This window comes from Chelonoidis abingdonii, chromosome 10 (genome assembly GCF_003597395.2).
Source record: "Chelonoidis abingdonii isolate Lonesome George chromosome 10, CheloAbing_2.0, whole genome shotgun sequence".
Lineage (NCBI taxonomy): Eukaryota > Metazoa > Chordata > Testudines > Testudinidae > Chelonoidis > Chelonoidis abingdonii.
In genome coordinates this window covers 54,597,705-54,615,637 of record NC_133778.1, presented here as the reverse complement: position 1 = coordinate 54,615,637, position 17,933 = coordinate 54,597,705, and the positions used below count along the sequence as shown (strand labels likewise).

The following is a 17,933-nucleotide window of genomic DNA, read 5'->3' as shown; positions in this document are numbered from 1 at the left end:
TGGGGATGGCTTATAAATGAACCGGCTTGATCGAGTACATACAGTAATTTGTAAGCATTTACAAGAAAATAAGGTAATTAACAGTCAGCATGGATTTATCAAGAACAAATCATGTCAAACCAAGCTAACATCCTTCTTTGACAGGGTAACGAGCATTGTGGATGGGGAGGGGGGACGCAGTGGATTACTTTAGTGAGGCTTTTGACACTGTCTCACCTGACCTGTTTATAAAAAAAACAAAAAACCTAGATGAACCTACTGTAAGGTAGGTGCACAACTGGCTGGAAAAGAATAGTCAGAGTAGTTATCAATAGTTCACATTTGAGTCCTGGGGCTATATCTTCATCAGTGACTTGGATAATGGTATAGAGTGTACGCTTATAAAGTTTGTGGACAAATCCAATGTGGGACGGATTGTAGGCACATTGGAGGGTAGGATTAGAATTCAAAATGATCTTGACAAACTGGAGAAAAGGTCTAAATAAAATAGGATGAAGTTCAGTAAGGACAAAGGCAAAGTACTACACTTGGAAGGAATAATCAGTTGCACAAATACATGTTGGGAAATGACTTCCTAGGAAGAAAACTGCAGAAAAGGATCTGGGGTTATAGTGAATCACAAACTAAATGAATCAACAGACTAATACTGTTGCAAAAAAGCTGAACATCATCCTGCATGTATTAACAAGAGTGTTGTAAACAACGCACAAGAAGTAATTTTTCCGCTGTACTTTGCACTGATAAGGCCTCAACTGGAGTATTGTGCCCAGTTCTGGGCACCACGCTTTGAGAAAGATGTGGACAAATTGGGCTAGAGAAGAGCAACAAAAATGATTAAAGGTCTAGAAAACATGACCTGCAAGGAAAGACTGAAAAAACTGGGTTTGTTTAGTCTGAAGAAGACAAGACTGAAGGCATAAGTGTTCAAATACATAAAAGGTTGTTATAAAGAGGAGGGTGATAAATTGTTCTCCTTAACCACTGAGGTCAGGACAAAAAGTAATAGGCTTAAGTTTCAGCAAGGGAGAGTTAGGAAGTCTTTCCTAGTGTCTAACCTAACTGTAAGGGTAGTTAAGCACTGGAACAAATTACCTAGGGAGGTTGTTAAATCTTTGTCATTGGAGGTGTTTAAGAACAATTTAGACAAATGCCTATCAGTGAAGGTCTAGATAATACTTAGCTTAGCTTTGGTGCTGGAGACTGTACTGGATGACTACGTGAGTTTCCTTCCAGTCCTATATTTCTCTGATTCTATGAACAATCTTGAATAAATCTCAACAGATTGACACCATTTTGACCCAACATCACACAGACTGATCTCTCCTTGGGGATGGTGGGAAGGAGGTGGCACCTAGAAAGTGTTTTTAAAAATGGCAGGTGATGGTGGGGTTCATCTCTCAAGAACCTGTAGCACCAATGATTGTTTCACTAAGCCTACCCTGCACCCTTCTAAGGCATACCAGATTTCAAAGAAATCTGACTAAGCATGTTGATGTTCCATGAAAGATACTAAGATGTAATCTTAATTGTAGTGGCACTCTTACATCGTTATTATGTCTTTGTTTAGATCAGGGGTCGGCAACCTGCGGCATGCGTGCCAAACAGCACGCAAGCCGATTTTGAGCGGCACGCAGCTGCCTGCCGCAGTCCCAGCGCCACTCAGCCCCTCCGCAGACCGCTCTCTCCTGCGGGGGCAGGAGGCAGAAGTTTGGTTGTGCGGCAGCCAAGCTTCCCTCTCCCCTGCTGCTTCCCCCACCGTGGTGCTTTTCTGACCCGCCTCCTCTTCTTCCCTGCGCCAATCAGCTGCTGGCCCTAGCAAGTGGGAGGGGGAAGAGCGGCAGTGTGCACACAGCTCCGTACAGGACGCAGAGAGAGGTAGGGACCGAAGCCTGGGGAAAGGGGATGGAAGAGGGCATATCCCTTCCAGCCCCCTGCCTTGAGTGGCTCAGGGCAGGGGGCTGGGAGCACCCCCACAAGCCGAGCACCCCAGCCCCATGCCCTGACCCCTCCCACAGACTTAGCCTTCTGCCCTACACCCCCCCCACCCCAACACACCCCCAGCCCTCTGCCCTGACCCCCCCCACACCCAGCCTTCTGCCTGAGCTCCTACCCCACGCACTTCAGCCTTCTGCCTGCGATCTCCACAGCCCATCCTCTGCCCTGAACCCCCCCCCCAACCGCCCTTGCCCTTGCCCTTTGCCCCCCACACCCAGCCTTCTGCCCTACAGCCCCCACACACTCCAGCCCTCTGCCCTGAACTGCTCCCACCCCAGCCCTCTGCCCTGACCCCTGAAACCTTCCTCCCCTCCCCCCGCGGTCTGGGGTCCCACCGCAGGCCCTGCTCAGCCTACTGCCGGCCTAGGTGAACAGAACCCCAGGCTGACAGCGAGCTGAGCAGGCCGGCAGCGTAAGATCAGCATTTTAATTTAATTTTAAATGACGCTTCTTAAACATTTTGAAAACCTTGTTAACTTTACATACAATAGTTTAGTTATATAATATAGACTTATAGAAAGAGACCTTCTAAAAATGTTAGTGTATTACTGGCACACCAAACCTTAAATCAGACTGAATAAAGGAAGACTTGGCTCAGCACTTCTGAAAGGTTGCCGACCCCAATTTAGATATTAATGTTTTGAACAGTAAAGATGTAGAAAGGAATATAGTCTTAATATAATTCTTTGGTCTGGAATCAGTATTCTAAAAGTGGATAATCTAATTTGTATATTGTATAAAACATGAATCTATTAAAATTAAAAGGCAAGGGTTGTTACTAAATTTCTGCCCCTAGGCTCACTGTGTTAAGTATAAACCTCTACTTTTAGCACAATAGAAGTAAGATACCTTTTGTTAATTTCTGATTCGTTGTTATGAGAAAAGGTATTCTGGTACAATAGCATTTTTTTCCCAGCAACCTCAGTTTATTTTTAAAATAAAGGCATTTCAAAAGTAGATTCTAACTGAACCCACAAAATTTTAAATCCATTGCAATTAATCTATTACCAAAAAACCTATTAATGTGATTAAGACCATGTTAAGGCATATTTTTAGATCCCCCTCATTAAGTGTAGTGAACAAATCAATATTTTCTTTTTTTCTTGCAAGTACAGTACTCCTTCCCCAAATTAAAAATAAATGAAACATTTAGACTAGGGCTGTCAAGCGATTTTAAAAAAATGAATTGCACTATTAAAGAATAACAGAATAACATTTATTTAAACATTTTTGAATGTTTTCTACATTTTAAAATATATTGATTTCAATTACCACACTGAATACAAAGTGTACAGTGCTCACTTTGTATGATTATTTTTATTACAGATATTTCCACAGTAAACAAAAGAAATGGTATTTTTCAATTAATCTAATACAAGTATTGTAGAACTATCTCTTTATCATGGAAGTTGAACTTACAAATGTAGACTTATGTACAAAACATAACTGTATTCAAAAATAAAACAATCTAAATCTTTAGAAGCTACAAGTCCATTCAGTTCTACTTCTTGTGCAGCCAATCACTAAGACAAACAAGTTTGTTTACATTTGCAGGAGATAATGCTACCTGCTTCTTGTTTACAATGTGACCTGAAAGTGAGAACAGGTGTTTGCATGGCACTGTTGTAGCCCTCATTGCAAGATATTTACGTGCCAGATGCACTAAAGATTCATATGTCCCTTCATGCTTCAACCACCCTTCTAGAGGACATGCCGATGATGGGTTCTGCTCGATAATGATCCAAAGCAGTGCAGACCGATGCAAATTCATTTTCATTATCTGAGTCAGATGCCATCAGCAGAAAGTTGATTTTTCTTTTTTAGTGGTTCAGTTCTCTAGTTTCTGCATCTGAGTGTTGCTCTTTTAAGACTTCTGAAAGCATGCTCCACACCTCACCCCACTCAGATTTTGGAAGGCACTTCACAATCTTAAACATTGGGTTGAGTGCTGTAGCTATCTTTAGAAATCTCACATTGATATCTTCTTTGCGTTTTGTCAAATCTGAAGTGAAAGGGTTCTTAAAACAAATAAACGTGCTGTGGCATCATCCAAGATTGCTATAACATGAAATATATAGCAGAATGTGAGTAAAACAGAGCAGGAGACATACAATTCTCCCCCAAGGAGTTCAGTCATAAATGTAATGAACGCATTTTTTTTTTTTTTAACAAGCATCATCAGCATGGAAGCATGTCCTCTGGAATGGTGGCCAAAGCATGAATATAGCATACGAATGTTTATTAATGCTGGCTACAAAAGTGCCATGCAAACACCTGTTCTCACTGTCAGATGACATTGTAAATAAGAAGCGGGCAGCATTATGTCCCATAAATATAAACAAACTTGTTTGTCTTAGTGATTGGCTGCACAAGAAATAGGACTGAATGGATTTGTAGACTCTTAATGTTTTACATTGTTTTTTGAGTGCAGTTGTGTAACAAAATAAATCTACATTTGCAATTTGCACTTTTATAATAAAGAGATTCACCTCATACAAGTACTGAAGTGCAATTGAAAAGCAATTGAAAATCTAACTTTTACTTTTGTATAATTTTTTACAGTGAAAATATTTGTAATCAAATAATAATATAAAGTTGAGCACTGTACACTTTGTATTCTGTGTTGTAATAGAAATCAATATATTTGAAAATGTAGAAAAACATCCCAACAAATATTTTAATAAATTTCAGTTGATATTCTGTTTGGTTTAAGCAAGGTGATTAATCAAATTTCTTATTTCGATTAATTTCTTTATGGTTTTTTTTCTGCATCCGTGAGGGCTGCACACTGAGCAGGAGCCAGAATTTACCAATGTACATTGCCAAAGAGCCACAGTAATATGTCATCAGCCCCCCCATAAGCTCCCCCAAGAAATTGCGTCTTAAAAATCATAAGATTATAAAATTGTTGTTCTTCTTATTTGCTTTCTGATGTCTGAACCATTAGGGTTTGTGTTTTCAGGGTTTTTTTTCTGCATCCGTGAGGGCTGCACACTTCTTTAATGAGTGTTGAGAGTCTCATGTAAACATACATCTCCAGGGGCTAAGTATTTAAGGGAAAACATAAAACACCACAGCACTCATGATAAAATTTCTGGAGTTGGCAACACTGAAAATATGGCTTTTTTTTTTTTTCCCCTCCAACAACTCTAGACCCAGCTAATTCGCAGTAGAAATTTCCTATACATCTTTTACAATTTCTTCAAAAACTGTAATACGTATTTAAAATAATGAAATCTTGGTAACATGAAGTGTCACCACTGAAATTCTAAAACTGTAAACAGGAAAGACTGCTGGGTTTTTATTTAAACTGTTTTTATTTTAGTGTGGATGAACGAAGGTGCAGGTTTGCACGATTTTATAAGTACCATTTTCCATAATATTTTGCCAGTTCATGGTTCTGTTTTCATCTTTTCAGTCTATGAACTTTGATGGATTCCTATAGACTTTCTTTGAGAAACTAGGACCTAGTGTTGTGAACTGTAACATCCTCACAAGTCTTTTTCTAAGTAATAAATTCTATTGATTATCAGATTTCCATCTAAATGAAATCTTGTGTAAACTTTTGACACACATCATGGAACTATTTTTAAATACAGTTTCAGTGACTTAGTACTTAATAAACAATATTATTCATTATCATTTATGTATTTATAGCACAGCGCCTATATTCAGTTCTGGATTAAATAAGTTTTTTTGAATGCATTTCTTACCCTAAGATAAATAAATTTCTTTTAACATAAGCCTTCAATGGTTCTACTGCAATAATCATAAAAATTAAATGATTTGGGGAACTGAAAGACTCCTTATCCCATTTTCAACCTTCTAGGTTCCTAGTTTGAAATATTCACTAATTGAATGTTAGCACTGATTGAAGCTTCTTGCCGTCGTTAGGGCTTTAATAATCTATCTGAAATGAATTGGCTTTGCTGCATTATCTACCTGATACTTGTCCTGTCTGGATTACATCTTAAGTGACAGAGACAAAGATTTAATATGCATGGAAGCTGAAGATATGCTCTAAGTTCTAGAGAAACAATGTTTCCAGGTCAAGCCTGGGGCATGTTATCAGGGCAGTATCGTTGGGGAGGTAAGAGGAAAAGAGATTTGGTTGCTTTTTCATTCTTCCTCTGCTGTACCTGTTTTTGGTGTTAGTAGTGCCTTAATTTCCATTGATATTGATCGAGCCCTTTTATAAACACTATACAGAAATTAAAAAAAACCATCAAACCCACAATATATTACATATGCTAATTATCTAAGTCATCTCAAATAGGAACAATAGTCAATTTAAAATTACATTGGAGCTCTGTTTTTCATGTCCCTTGTGTCTGAGTAAGGGTTGCATCTGAAAATTATAGTAATTTAATCTTTCAGAAAAATTTGCACATGAGTTTATCGACAGAATTTTAGCTGCCACTTGACATTTTTTTGCTTTTGTGGGTTGAAGGGAGACAAGTTAAGCTGGCCTGGGTAAAATGTTAAATAACTCTGATTTTTAATGCAATTTTAAATTAGATTTTATTTTATTTTATTTTTTTTCTAGTAAATCTTATGTTGACTGATGTATAAAGTGACTCAATCTCTTAATAATTCAGCATCTGATATTAATATAACTTGGCTGTGACCTTTTCTCCTTTGCTGAATACATACTAAAGAAAAGTAGGTTTTAGTTTAAATTAAATATATAAGAATATTGGAAAACATTAAAATTAACAGATAATGAGAAACTTACACACTTAAAAGTCATAAGAGATCAGTTACTTTGAAGGATGTTAATTTGCAGCTAAAAATGGTGATATGTTACTGTAATATCTTAATTTGGAATCCTTAACATAAATAAGTGACTCCTGTAACTAAGAGCTGCTTTTATACATGTTTCTGTTTCAGCCTTTAATCTGGACAATGAGCAACCAGATTATGATATGGACTCTGAAGATGAGACGTTATTAAACAGACTCAATCGGAAGATGGAAATCAAGCCGCTACAGTTTGAAATTATGATTGACAGGCTTGAAAAAGCCAGTTCTAATCAGGTATTGCACTCTTAAGAAATAATCCTCTCTTCTTTTACGGATAATCATTCTCATTAATATTTCAATTTTGTTTCACTTCTATTTAATCTTTTATATATTTTTCTTAACCTTTGAGTATCACTACTGTGCCTCCCACTAGTTGTTTGAAAAACACAACCCCAGATCCATAGTGTGTGTTCATAAAACCACAGTACTCTTCTTTATCTTATTAGGCAGGTAGAGTCACTAAATTTTTAATTACCTAGAATGAAAATAGTAAGTGAAATAGTTTTTTGTTTTTGTTTTTAATGTCCTCATTGAACTCCAAAATTTAGTGCAATAGAAGAGGATGTCTGTCATCCTATTTTGTCAATATCAGTGTTAGAGATATCAACTTTAGTAGGCTGACAGTTTTTTGCATGCACATCCTGATTTTCCTTAGCGTTCCTTTTCTTTGGTCTAATTTTGGGTTTAGTGTGCGGGGAGTGGGGGTGGCCAGCGATATCCAGGAGGTCAGACTAGATGCTCTAGTGGTTCCTTTTGGCCTTAAATTCCGTTACTTGGAGGGGGCGGGGGAGAACTAACATTTTAAATGTGTATTCTAATTTAAAAAGAAAACCAAAAAGTCCAAAACAAGCTAAACCCAGGATTTTTCTCTTGTTGCAAGCTAATCTTTAGTCGCTTTAGTTTACTTTCCAAACTTAATTCCTGATCCTGCGAATTGGGGAGCACTCTGTTTCTGTTGACTTCAGTGGAAATCATAGAACTTCAGTTGGAGTTGAGTGCTCAGTAACTTGGCAGTGCACATCCCTCCAGCTCTGAGTTTGGATTCTAATTGGAGCTGTATCTTTTATAAAAATCCCTTAATGATTTACTATTTTAATGTTTTACCCTAAATATGCAAAACGTGTATTAGAAATTTCTTAAATAGTTTCTCTATATTACACTACAACTAGGAAAGGTAATTCTGCGGACATTTTTGACCTTAACAATAATAAGCTATATAGTCTGATGGAGTGTCAGGTGAATAAACTAATTGGTTACTGAGATACATCTTTTTCTCTTCTAAAAAATTTTTTTAAACCCTCATCTTGCAGGTTGTAGATACAGATTACTTTTCTGTTTGTAGGGAGTGTAAGACGATGTGAAGACTCACAAATCAGGAAAGGAAAAATAAAAATCCCAGTGACTGGTCACTTCATATTCCTGTTTTCAGGCATGCTTCATTTAAAAAAAAAAAACTCAAAACAAGAACAAATCTACTTAAACTACTTGGTAATAAACACATGTGACCTTTTGCACTTCAGCCAGTTGGTTGGAGAAAGAACATGCACTTCCTCTGTAATTCCCTCTTTTGCACCAGCGTCTGTTTTTCTTTTATAACTCTGTTAGATCATCACCTCTCTCATGCCAGAGTGCTTTTACACCTTGTCACAGAGGGTTCCAGCAAATGGGAAGTTGGGTTGGTGTTCCTTTTTTGCTTATTTGGGTAGCTCCACAAAAGGACCGAAGGAAGATTTTGGCTCCTTTTTCTCTTCAGTTAGCAACATGTCTTCATTAACCAGCCTGTTTTCTATGTTTGCCATGGATAAGATGCTTCAATGAATCTCTTAGCTGGTTAAAGATGGAGCCTCAGAAGAGGACACTTACGAGGTGCTCCTTGTGTGGTGTTGACTGTGTGTACCCTTTCCAGGGAGCAGAATGGAATTACAGTGGTCACATCTCCTCCTTTTTTCCACGCTTGAGTAGACAGTGGATAGGATCTCCAGCTGGTGCTGGATCTTGCTGGGAAGCTGAAGCCAACCATAGTGAGAAACATGGTAGGGAAAGGGCTGAGAAGCCCCTGTACCTTTCACAGCTGGATCTGAATACAGTTCATGCCACCTCGATAAATTATACATCTCGGGACTCTCTTTAGTACTGCCATTAGTACTCTTTGCAGGAGAGTGAAAAAGTAAGGAAGTCCAGGGAGAAAGTTTCGATAAGTTGAACAAGTATTGAGTTATGATTTTGTTCATAGAACTGGTGCGATGGGCCTGGAAGCTCTCTTGTCATCTCTTAAGTGCTTTCCTGACTCTCAGGGGGCTGAGTTAGGAGAGCTGCATGCGTCTGTTCTTGGCAACATGATCAGACAAATCTCTGCCTGTGGGAATTCCCAGAGAATTTTACTGAAAGCCCTTCCAGTGTAGGAGCCCCACAGGGCAGTTATCACCAGCAACACCAGTTTTTGGAATTGGGAAAAAGCCCAGGAGACATGGCCCAGGCAAGAAAGGGATGCATATGTCAGTCCTTGAGCTCAGAGCAGTGAGACTAGCATTAATGTTGTTCTAGGAGACAGTCTCCAAGCTAGTCAGTCCTTCAATTAACAAAACTAAGGTGGTCTTGTTATGTGCCAGATGCTCACCAGGAATAGAATCTGAGTCAGAGAAGAATGTTCTCTTAGAATAAATGGGAAAGAATCTCAGAGCCTTGAGAATAACAGTCCTGGTAGGAGCCCTCAATTTGCAAGCGATTAACTGAGTTGTAAAGCTGTCAGTCTTGATGAGTTTGATTTGGAGGGAAATGAAGTGGATCCCCCAAGGATTATGTTAAAAAGTAAAGGGAGATGAAGGAATATTGATTCTAGTGTCTCTTGCCTGGCCTTACAATTCAAGCTAGTTAACTGATGATCAGATCTAATCAACAAGGACCCTCTCTTTTTGGATTTGATGTCTCCAGGGCCATTTCCTTTTACTGCAGAAGGAAAACTACATTGAAAGGGTTGGTGTGTGAGAAGCAAACCTTGAAACATCTGGGGCTCTCTCTCAAAGTGAGGCAGACACTTAGCTGAGATTAAGAAAGTTGTCTATCTCCATGGTCCACAGTTCCAGTTGGAATACTCTTTTGGTTTGCCCCAGTGCGAGGAGTTAAAAGATCAAAGTGGTGCTCTGTTCCTTATGTTCTTGGAGTTTCTTTAACTAGATGAAGGTCTGTCAGTATGTTGAGAAGTCGGGTTCAGTAGTGAGAGAGCTGTGGAGAGACACTGGGTGGGTTTGCGTCCCTTAGTAGCCAGATTTTTTCAGAGCAGTTGGAACAGGTTTTGGCTGAACAAATAATTGTTTCTTCTTGGCTACTGTAGTGTTTAAACATTGAGTATTTCTCTCTTGTAAAACACTGATGTTGGTTATTCTTATTTTGGCTCTCAATTAAAATGACCTTTCTGGTAACCATAATTAGGATGAACTTGCAGTCCCCTCATGGTGATTCCTCTTTCCGTTTTTTCAGTATTAAAGTAGCACAACTCGTGATTCTCAGCTTTACATTGAAGATGAATGCTGAGTTGCACAGGAATATAAAGATTACTCTCCTTCCGTTTAGGCCCCTGCTGTCTTCTGGTAATGAAGGAGCTTGGCATTTCCTAGATGCCACTGAAGTCCTGAAATCTTACCTACGCAAAGTCAAAGAAGTCAGTGCTTCAGACTCCTTGTTTTTCTTGTGTTCTTGCCAAGAACAATTCATTTTCTGTTGATCCTTGCCAAATGGATTTGAGTCTGTGTTAAGGAAGCATATATATCAGAGGGTTTTGTATGTCCTATGGAGGCATTAGGAATTGCTGATTATAATGTTACTGCTTTGTGGGGAGTGTCTGTGTAGAGAAAATGTGTCAGGCAGCTTTTTGGTGCTTTCTGCTTAACTTCAGGGGCCATTTTGTGGATGCTCGAGCTTCTGCTGATACTTTAGGGTATAGGATTCAGATTACTGAATCTGAGTGTTAGGAACTACTAGGCAAAAAACAATTTCTAGATTGTTGGATCCCCACAAGCAGAAACAAGTTTGATCCCACTTGTAAATTGCTTTCTGTAAGGGCTTCCAAAACGCTGGAATCCACCTAAGAATCTTACTTTGTAAATAGTTTGTATTTTAGTTTTATTTGGAATGTGAGTCCTACTGATGAAGTTAAAAGCTGTTCAATGAGAGTCAGTTGCTAGCTGAAGAGAAGAAAGATGCCAAATGATCCTGTCAGTCAATTTGAGAAGCTACCTGAATAAGCAAAAGGACAACCCCTCTCGCCCCTCGGTGTCCGTATTAATGGAGCCCCTTGTGGGAATATAATTAACAGGTAGGGTTGGCCAAAAGTCCACTTTCCTTTACAAAGAGAACAAAATTTAAATAATGAATCCTGTTCCCGATGCAGAATTGATACTTTAAAAATATTAATTCATAAAACCAAAGGAAGGAAAACTGAATATTTTAGAATTTCTAAAATGCTGTTCATAGTAATGGACAGACTGGCTTTTTAAAGTGTAATATATGTATATAAAAAATTGTATATAAATGAAGTACATATACTTTTCTCTGTAGATACTGTATGGGCATGTGAGCAGGTATGTGTGGCCACTAAGGCTAGTATTCATTCCAGGCAGAAGGGACACACAACTACTATATGGGTGTTGTGAGGATAATAGTAGTGTAAGGACAGAATTGCTGACTTCCCTTTTTTTTTTTTTTTTTGCCATTGCTTTCCTTGCACTACTATAGATTGCATAGCTAGTACTCATTCCAGTCAGAATAGACAAAATAATTGTGTTAGTGCTAAGTGGCAGTGGTTATTGTGGAGATATGACATATTTTAGAACTTCAAAAAAAAAATTCCACTGCTGATGTTTATCATGTTCTTTTACTTTAATGTGGATGGTAGGCTTAATACTACTTCATATCAGGGCTGGCTCCAGGCACCAGCATTCCAAGCTGCTGCTTCAGGCGGCTTTCTGCCAGGGGCAGCAGTCCCCCTTGTTTTGCCTCCATGCAGTGCGCCGAATTGCTGCAGCGGGCGGGGAAGGGGGGCAGTCTGTGTGCCCTTAGGGCGGCAGGCGCGTTTCCGCGGCGGAGGCAATTCGACGGCTTCTATGTTTAGCTCTACGGGGCGGCTTCAGCTAAACATAGAAGCTGCTGCCAAATTGCCACCGCCGCAGAAACACGCCTGCCTCGCTAAGGGCACAGGGACCCCCCCCCACCGCCCGCCCGGGGCGACAATTCGGTGCGCTGCTTGGGGCAGCGAAAACTGTAGAGCCGGCCCTGCCTCATATGCCACTGCCACAGAACTCCTTTTGAGGCTGAGTACATGACCATCATGTTATAGTGCAAATCAAGCCTTTCAGTGCAAGAGAATTGTTAGGTTTATCTAGAAGCTTTAGAAAGAAGGATGAATGAAGATTGTAAATGACTTTCTCATTGCTGTTCTTACTGAACTACATCTTTGTGTTTTCTTTCAGCTTGTAACACTTCAGGAAGCTAAATTGCTGCTAAATGAGGATGATTACCTTATTAAAGCTGTCTATGACTACTGGGTGAGAAAACGTAAGAACTGCAGGGGGCCATCCCTTATCCCTCAAATCAAACAAGAAAAAAGGGACGGCTCCACCAACAATGACCCTTATGTTGCCTTTCGGAGGAGAACTGAGAAAATGCAGACTCGGAAGGTAATTTGTGAATATAGGACTGGATCCTGCAGCATGCTAAGCACTTTGGTTCTAATCCAGCAAAGACCAGGATGCTCAGCACTTTGTAGGATAATCCCATAATATGCCTAAATTTGTTATCTATCAACTAGTCTTTTTGTATACTGTTCATCATTATAGTGTGTGTCTAATGTCCTGAGTAAATTTAAACCTTGTTAAACTGACACAGTGAATTGTAATCTAGCCTGTTGTCTAATAATAAAAGTAGCTAAAGGTCATACTCCTGCTACTGTGGTTTTATAATCAGTTTCTTGTGCAGTGCCTGATCATTTTAGTAGAAATGTATTTAGCATGCTTATCCATTGTTGTTGGATGCAGCGGTAGAGGGTTATGATGGAACTGGTAATTGAGCTGAAGAAAAGAGTATTAAGTCGTCTTCTTGTCCTGGCCACAAGTGGGAGGGAAAGGTGTGATGCATCCTCTCAACTGCTTCTTGGATGTGTGATGGGGTGCGACTCACCACTGCAGTGCTTCTTACTGATTATATTGGGAATTAGCTCTGTGCCCTCTTCTGGTGGTATCTTGCCCAACATCGCCTCTACTCTTGGACCCGTCACTCCCAGGACTGCGGCATCCTCTTCATGACGCTGCCCTCCAGCTGTGTCATACTCGGTGTTCTCCCCTTCTGGGGGACCTGCAATATCTGCCCAGCCACTTCCCATGCAACTCCAGCACCCTCTTCTGCTCTTACCTCAGGGCCTCAGCCTGCAGGCCCTAGCAGCCAGCCAGGAGCTCTCCCTAGCTCTCCAGTCCATGCTTGCAGCACTGAATTGTCCCAGGTGCTGGAACTTTTTCCTCCTGCTAGGAGCCTGCTCTTCTCCGCTCTAGTTCCAGCCAACTCAACTCTGCTCTGCCCTGCAGCCCTTCTTCTGTGGGCCTGCTAGGCCATGATTGGCTGCTCCTTGCAGCCCCTCTTTAACTGGCTGCCTCCATTGCAGCCTCCCTAGGGCTGCTTTTAACCCCTTTTCTGCCAGTGAGGGGCAGCTGTCCCATCACAGGGTGCTAAACAGCTCAAACAATATCCTATTCATTCTTGGATGCCGAAAGCTCCAACTGTTCCTAAACATCCATCTTCCTCCAGACAACTTCAGCAATGTAGCTAAGCATTTTCTGTATAAAAATTTATCATGCATTGAAAATTTAAGGGGCAGCATAAAATAAATGTAATTTAATATTAGAGTAGAATACTGCACAGATTGTAGCATTTATTTTCTTGTTTAACTAAAAAAAAAAAAAAAAGCACCTCCATTTAAAGAAAAAAAAAAATTACTCAAAGGTGCCACAGAATTATACCTTAAAATGCCTCAGAAAGCAGGATGATTTTATTTCGTTTTTTATGAAAAAAGTTGGTAGTGATTGGACATCTAACATGCTAGTGAATGCCAATGAAAATGAGGCAGGATCAGAGGCTAAAATAGGGGAAAAAACAAGTTAAAAATTACTTGGGCCTTGTTTACGCTGCCACTTATAGCGCTGAAACTTTCTTCGCTCAGGGGTGTGAAAAACCAGGCCTCTGAGCAATGCAAGTTTTGGCGCTATGAAGTGACAGCGTAGATAGCGCTGGTAGCTATTGTCCTCACAGGGGTGGTTTTATTACAGTGCCATTTGAGCTCTCTCCCAGCACTGGAGCTGCGACTACATAGCCAGGTTCAAGTGCTGCTGCAGCAGCGCTTTAAAGTCGGCCGTGTATACGTACCATTAGACAAGATAAATGTCTTCAGGTCACTAGGGTCTGTTGAAATACATCATCGAATACCCAAGGAGCTGTTTGAGGAAATATTTGAGCCGTTAGAGATTATATTTGAAAAGTCATGGAAGACAGGAGAGATTCCAGAGGACTGGACAGGGCAAATGTAGTACTGAAAGGGAAATAAGAACAACCCAGGGATTTACAGACCAGTCAGCTTAACTTCAGTACCTGGAAAGAAAATGGAGCAAATAATTAAGCTATCAATTTGCAAACACCTAGCAGATAATAAGGTGATAAGTAGCTGTCAGCATGGATTTGTCAAGAACAAATTGTGTCAAACCAACCTAGTAATGACTTTATATCTGATTTGTATCACAATTTACTGTTTGTGGGAGACAGAGGAACAGCACGTTACAGATCAGCTGTTTGAGTTGCTAATCACTAGCTTAAGTTGGTTATAGCTGGAACTGTAAAGTATTCAATTTTCCATAATTTGATATCAACCTTAAACCTTAAGCATAGCAAAACTCATCACTTGCAGAATCTAGGTAAGCAAAATATTTTGGGGCCAAATCCTCAGCTCTTTATTTATACAAACTTCCATTGACTTGATTGGAGCTTTTTTTGAAGAAAAAAATTAGCTTAGGATTTGATAGCTCTTCTTGTAATCATACTTATGGTTTGGTGCACTGAATAGTTTATTCTTGTGAAAGGTTTATGCTATGGTCAGATTCTTTTTGACCACAGACCTACATTTTATAATATTTTGCTAAACTGACGTAATTTATGTATTCCAGATTTTGCTTTTGATTTATGCTCTAACATTCCATCTATTTTCAATAGAATCGAAAGAATGATGAAGCCTCTTATGAGAAGATGTTGAAATTAAGAAGAGAGTTTAGCAGAGCCATAACAATTTTGGAGATGATTAAGAGAAGAGAGAAAACAAAACGGGAGTTGTTGCATTTAACATTAGAAGTTGTGGAAAAAAGGTAAAGTTGCCATTCAACATTAACTATGAGAGCCCCACTTTAAATATGTATAAAATACTGCATTAAATAAAAGGGTTTCCTTCCATCTCAGAGGCGTAGTAACATATTTTGTAAATTAAGCTACTGCTCCTGTATGTATACATGACTTTGGAACTTTTTTACTTAGTTGAAGGCTTAAATCTCACTGTAAACTTCATAAAACTGAAAATTGTGTTTGTTGTACAGCTTCTTTTATTTTTTTTGATAATATGGTGTTGCCATTAAAATGTATAATGTTTCCCTTCTATAACTTTCAGGTACCATTTGGGTGATTATGGAGGTGAAATCCTTAATGAAGTCAAGCTTAATAGACCTGACAAAGAGATGAGCACCACTCCAGCAACTCTTCATAATGGAAACCACCACAAAGTTCAAGAATGTAAAGTTAAGGTAAACTTGTTTTTGTCCGCAATGAGACATCTTCTTCCTTTGAACAGCTCTTGTAGTTGGGTTGACTAGTCAATCTAATGTGCAGAGCAGGTGCTTGGATTGGGAAAGAGAGTAAAAGACTCTCCCTAGCCTGAAAAGCTTATAGTCTAACGTAGTTCAGATGTCTAAGTATCAGTGACACCTGACATCAGTGTTTTCCTTAAAAAAGAACAATATAGTATTCTTCGTTCCTATCTTTCTCACTACACTCTCTTTTAGTTGTAAGGAGATACATACGTAAACACTTAAATGTGAATTTAAGGGCCTATACCATATACTGAGACATATAGTGAACTACTTCTCTTGCCTTCCTTTGGGGAGTAGAGCTTTGAACTTTTTTTCAGCAGCACAGTCCAGGAATACTGATATTTTTGGACAGAATCATTCCACACAACACAGATGAGAATATTAGGGATATGTGGGGTGTCAGTAAAAGGCAAGGAAAGAGCTACAGAATTCTAGGGGTTGGCATAAACTGGGATTATGCATCAGAGATCAAGGCCTGTTAACAATTCCAGGTAGCTAGCTAGCTCAAGAAACAAGCTTTACTATTAATTTTTTATTATGTCAATGCTTAGTAAAAACTGAGCGACCAAAATTTTCAGGGAACTCCTTGGGTTGTGTGTCAGTAGTCTGACATTACTGAGAGCTGTGCACTGGCAGTGTCAACTAGCAGTGATTCTGATTTCCTCCCTCTATCGACAGTGTGATAGTATCAGAAACTGTGTGGTGTTAGTGGAAAACAATACAGACAAGATGTGAGCCTTTTAATTCTTCTTAGGCACCACAAGCTACTAGGAGGGAGAGATCTGGAAGACTCACTCTATTTGTCATGCGCATGTTAATTGTTTTGACAGGCTGAGATTGGGAGAGCTGTGGGCTGCCAAATTTTGTGAAATGTTATCCTTTATTTGCAGAAGAGTGTTGCTCCTTAACTTCCTTCTGTCTGTGCTGAACCACAGCTAGTCTAGTTTTATTTTTATACCTACTGAACTTGGGAGTGTTTGTTACATTGGAAAAGTAGATGTTACATAGCTAGAAACATGCATAGCTAGAAATTTTGGACACCTTCAAACTGGTCACACTGCACAGTTTTTTGTAAACTCAGGCAATAGATAAAATAATCTTTTTGAGATCTCTCTATTTAAATCATTAGTGGGAGAAGCTCCACCAAATAAATACTCTCTAACAAATAAACATTTTAAAACTCCTGGTCCAGATACCTCAAAAGAGAAGAAACATATCAAGAGTTCAGGTGTAATCTAGCCAGATCATCAAATCAGAATTGTGTAAGAGATAGTGGAGTTAGATCCAAACATCCATCCTACACTGATCAGTTTTTACCTAGTGCTTACCTTTATCCTTCCCTTTTCCATAGTGCTTCCTAAAAAATACATTCTCAAAAGACAAGGGAAAAAAATCCCATAGAGGTCTCTCTCTCCTTTGTATTGGACTGCTCAAAATAGATGAATAAAAATTAGATATTCAAAAAACCCCAAAAGATTGTAGAATAATTATCTGAATATTCCATTAGAGGGTATTTTTGACCTTTTGTGCACAATAGAAGTAAAATATTGAGTACAGAAGAACCTAAAGTAAACACAGTTCCTCAGGGCTACTCCATGAATGGAATGAGAGATTCAGGTATTCCTGTACAATGTTGTCTTACTACTACAAGAAAAGAGTGCTATCCTTATTCCCAGATGAGAAAAAAATTAAGGTATGTTTTTTTCTTGTTCTGTGTTAAATGCTGATTGGTGCTGAGCCTCTATAATTAATTTAAATTGAAATGGCAATTAGGTCAGTATGCTCAACCGTATGTACTGTAGGTTTTGAATGGTTTGTCTAGTTTAGTTTTAAACTTACCATGTGATGGGACTTCCACCATTGGGAGTCTGTTCCAGAATCTAATGGAGCTCATCAAGACGTAAAACAATTCCTAAATAATTTGTCCCTTCTGGATGCTCACACTCTTCAAATAGGTTTCAGAGTAGCAGCCATGTTAGTCTGTATCCGCAAAAAGAACAGGAGTACTTGTGGCACCTTAGAGACTAACATATTTATTTCAGCGTAAGTTTTCTTGGGCTACAGCTCACTTCTTCGGATGCAACTGTATATGGTTGTGTCTTTACCTCTTCCCACTTAAGCAAGCTATACAATTCTCAGTTCTTCTTCGAGTGATTGCTCATATCCATTCCAGTAGGTGTACGCGCCGCGCGTGCACGTTCGTCGGAAGACCTTTTACCCTAGCAACTCCAGCGGGCCGGCAGGTCGC

At 39.3% G+C, this 17,933-nt stretch overlaps 1 protein-coding gene across 1 annotated transcript in view; it reads left to right on the top strand.

The window, feature by feature from the left end:
- EPC2 (enhancer of polycomb 2) overlaps positions 1 to 17,933 on the top strand; it is a 102,208-nt gene that overhangs the window by 36,756 nt on the left and 47,519 nt on the right. The window contains exons 3-6 of the mRNA XM_075070240.1: positions 6,886 to 7,031; positions 12,263 to 12,469; positions 15,042 to 15,190; positions 15,487 to 15,619. Coding sequence (XP_074926341.1) covers positions 6,886 to 7,031; positions 12,263 to 12,469; positions 15,042 to 15,190; positions 15,487 to 15,619 — 635 coding nt within the window. The remainder of the gene's footprint in view (positions 1 to 6,885; positions 7,032 to 12,262; positions 12,470 to 15,041; positions 15,191 to 15,486; positions 15,620 to 17,933) is intronic.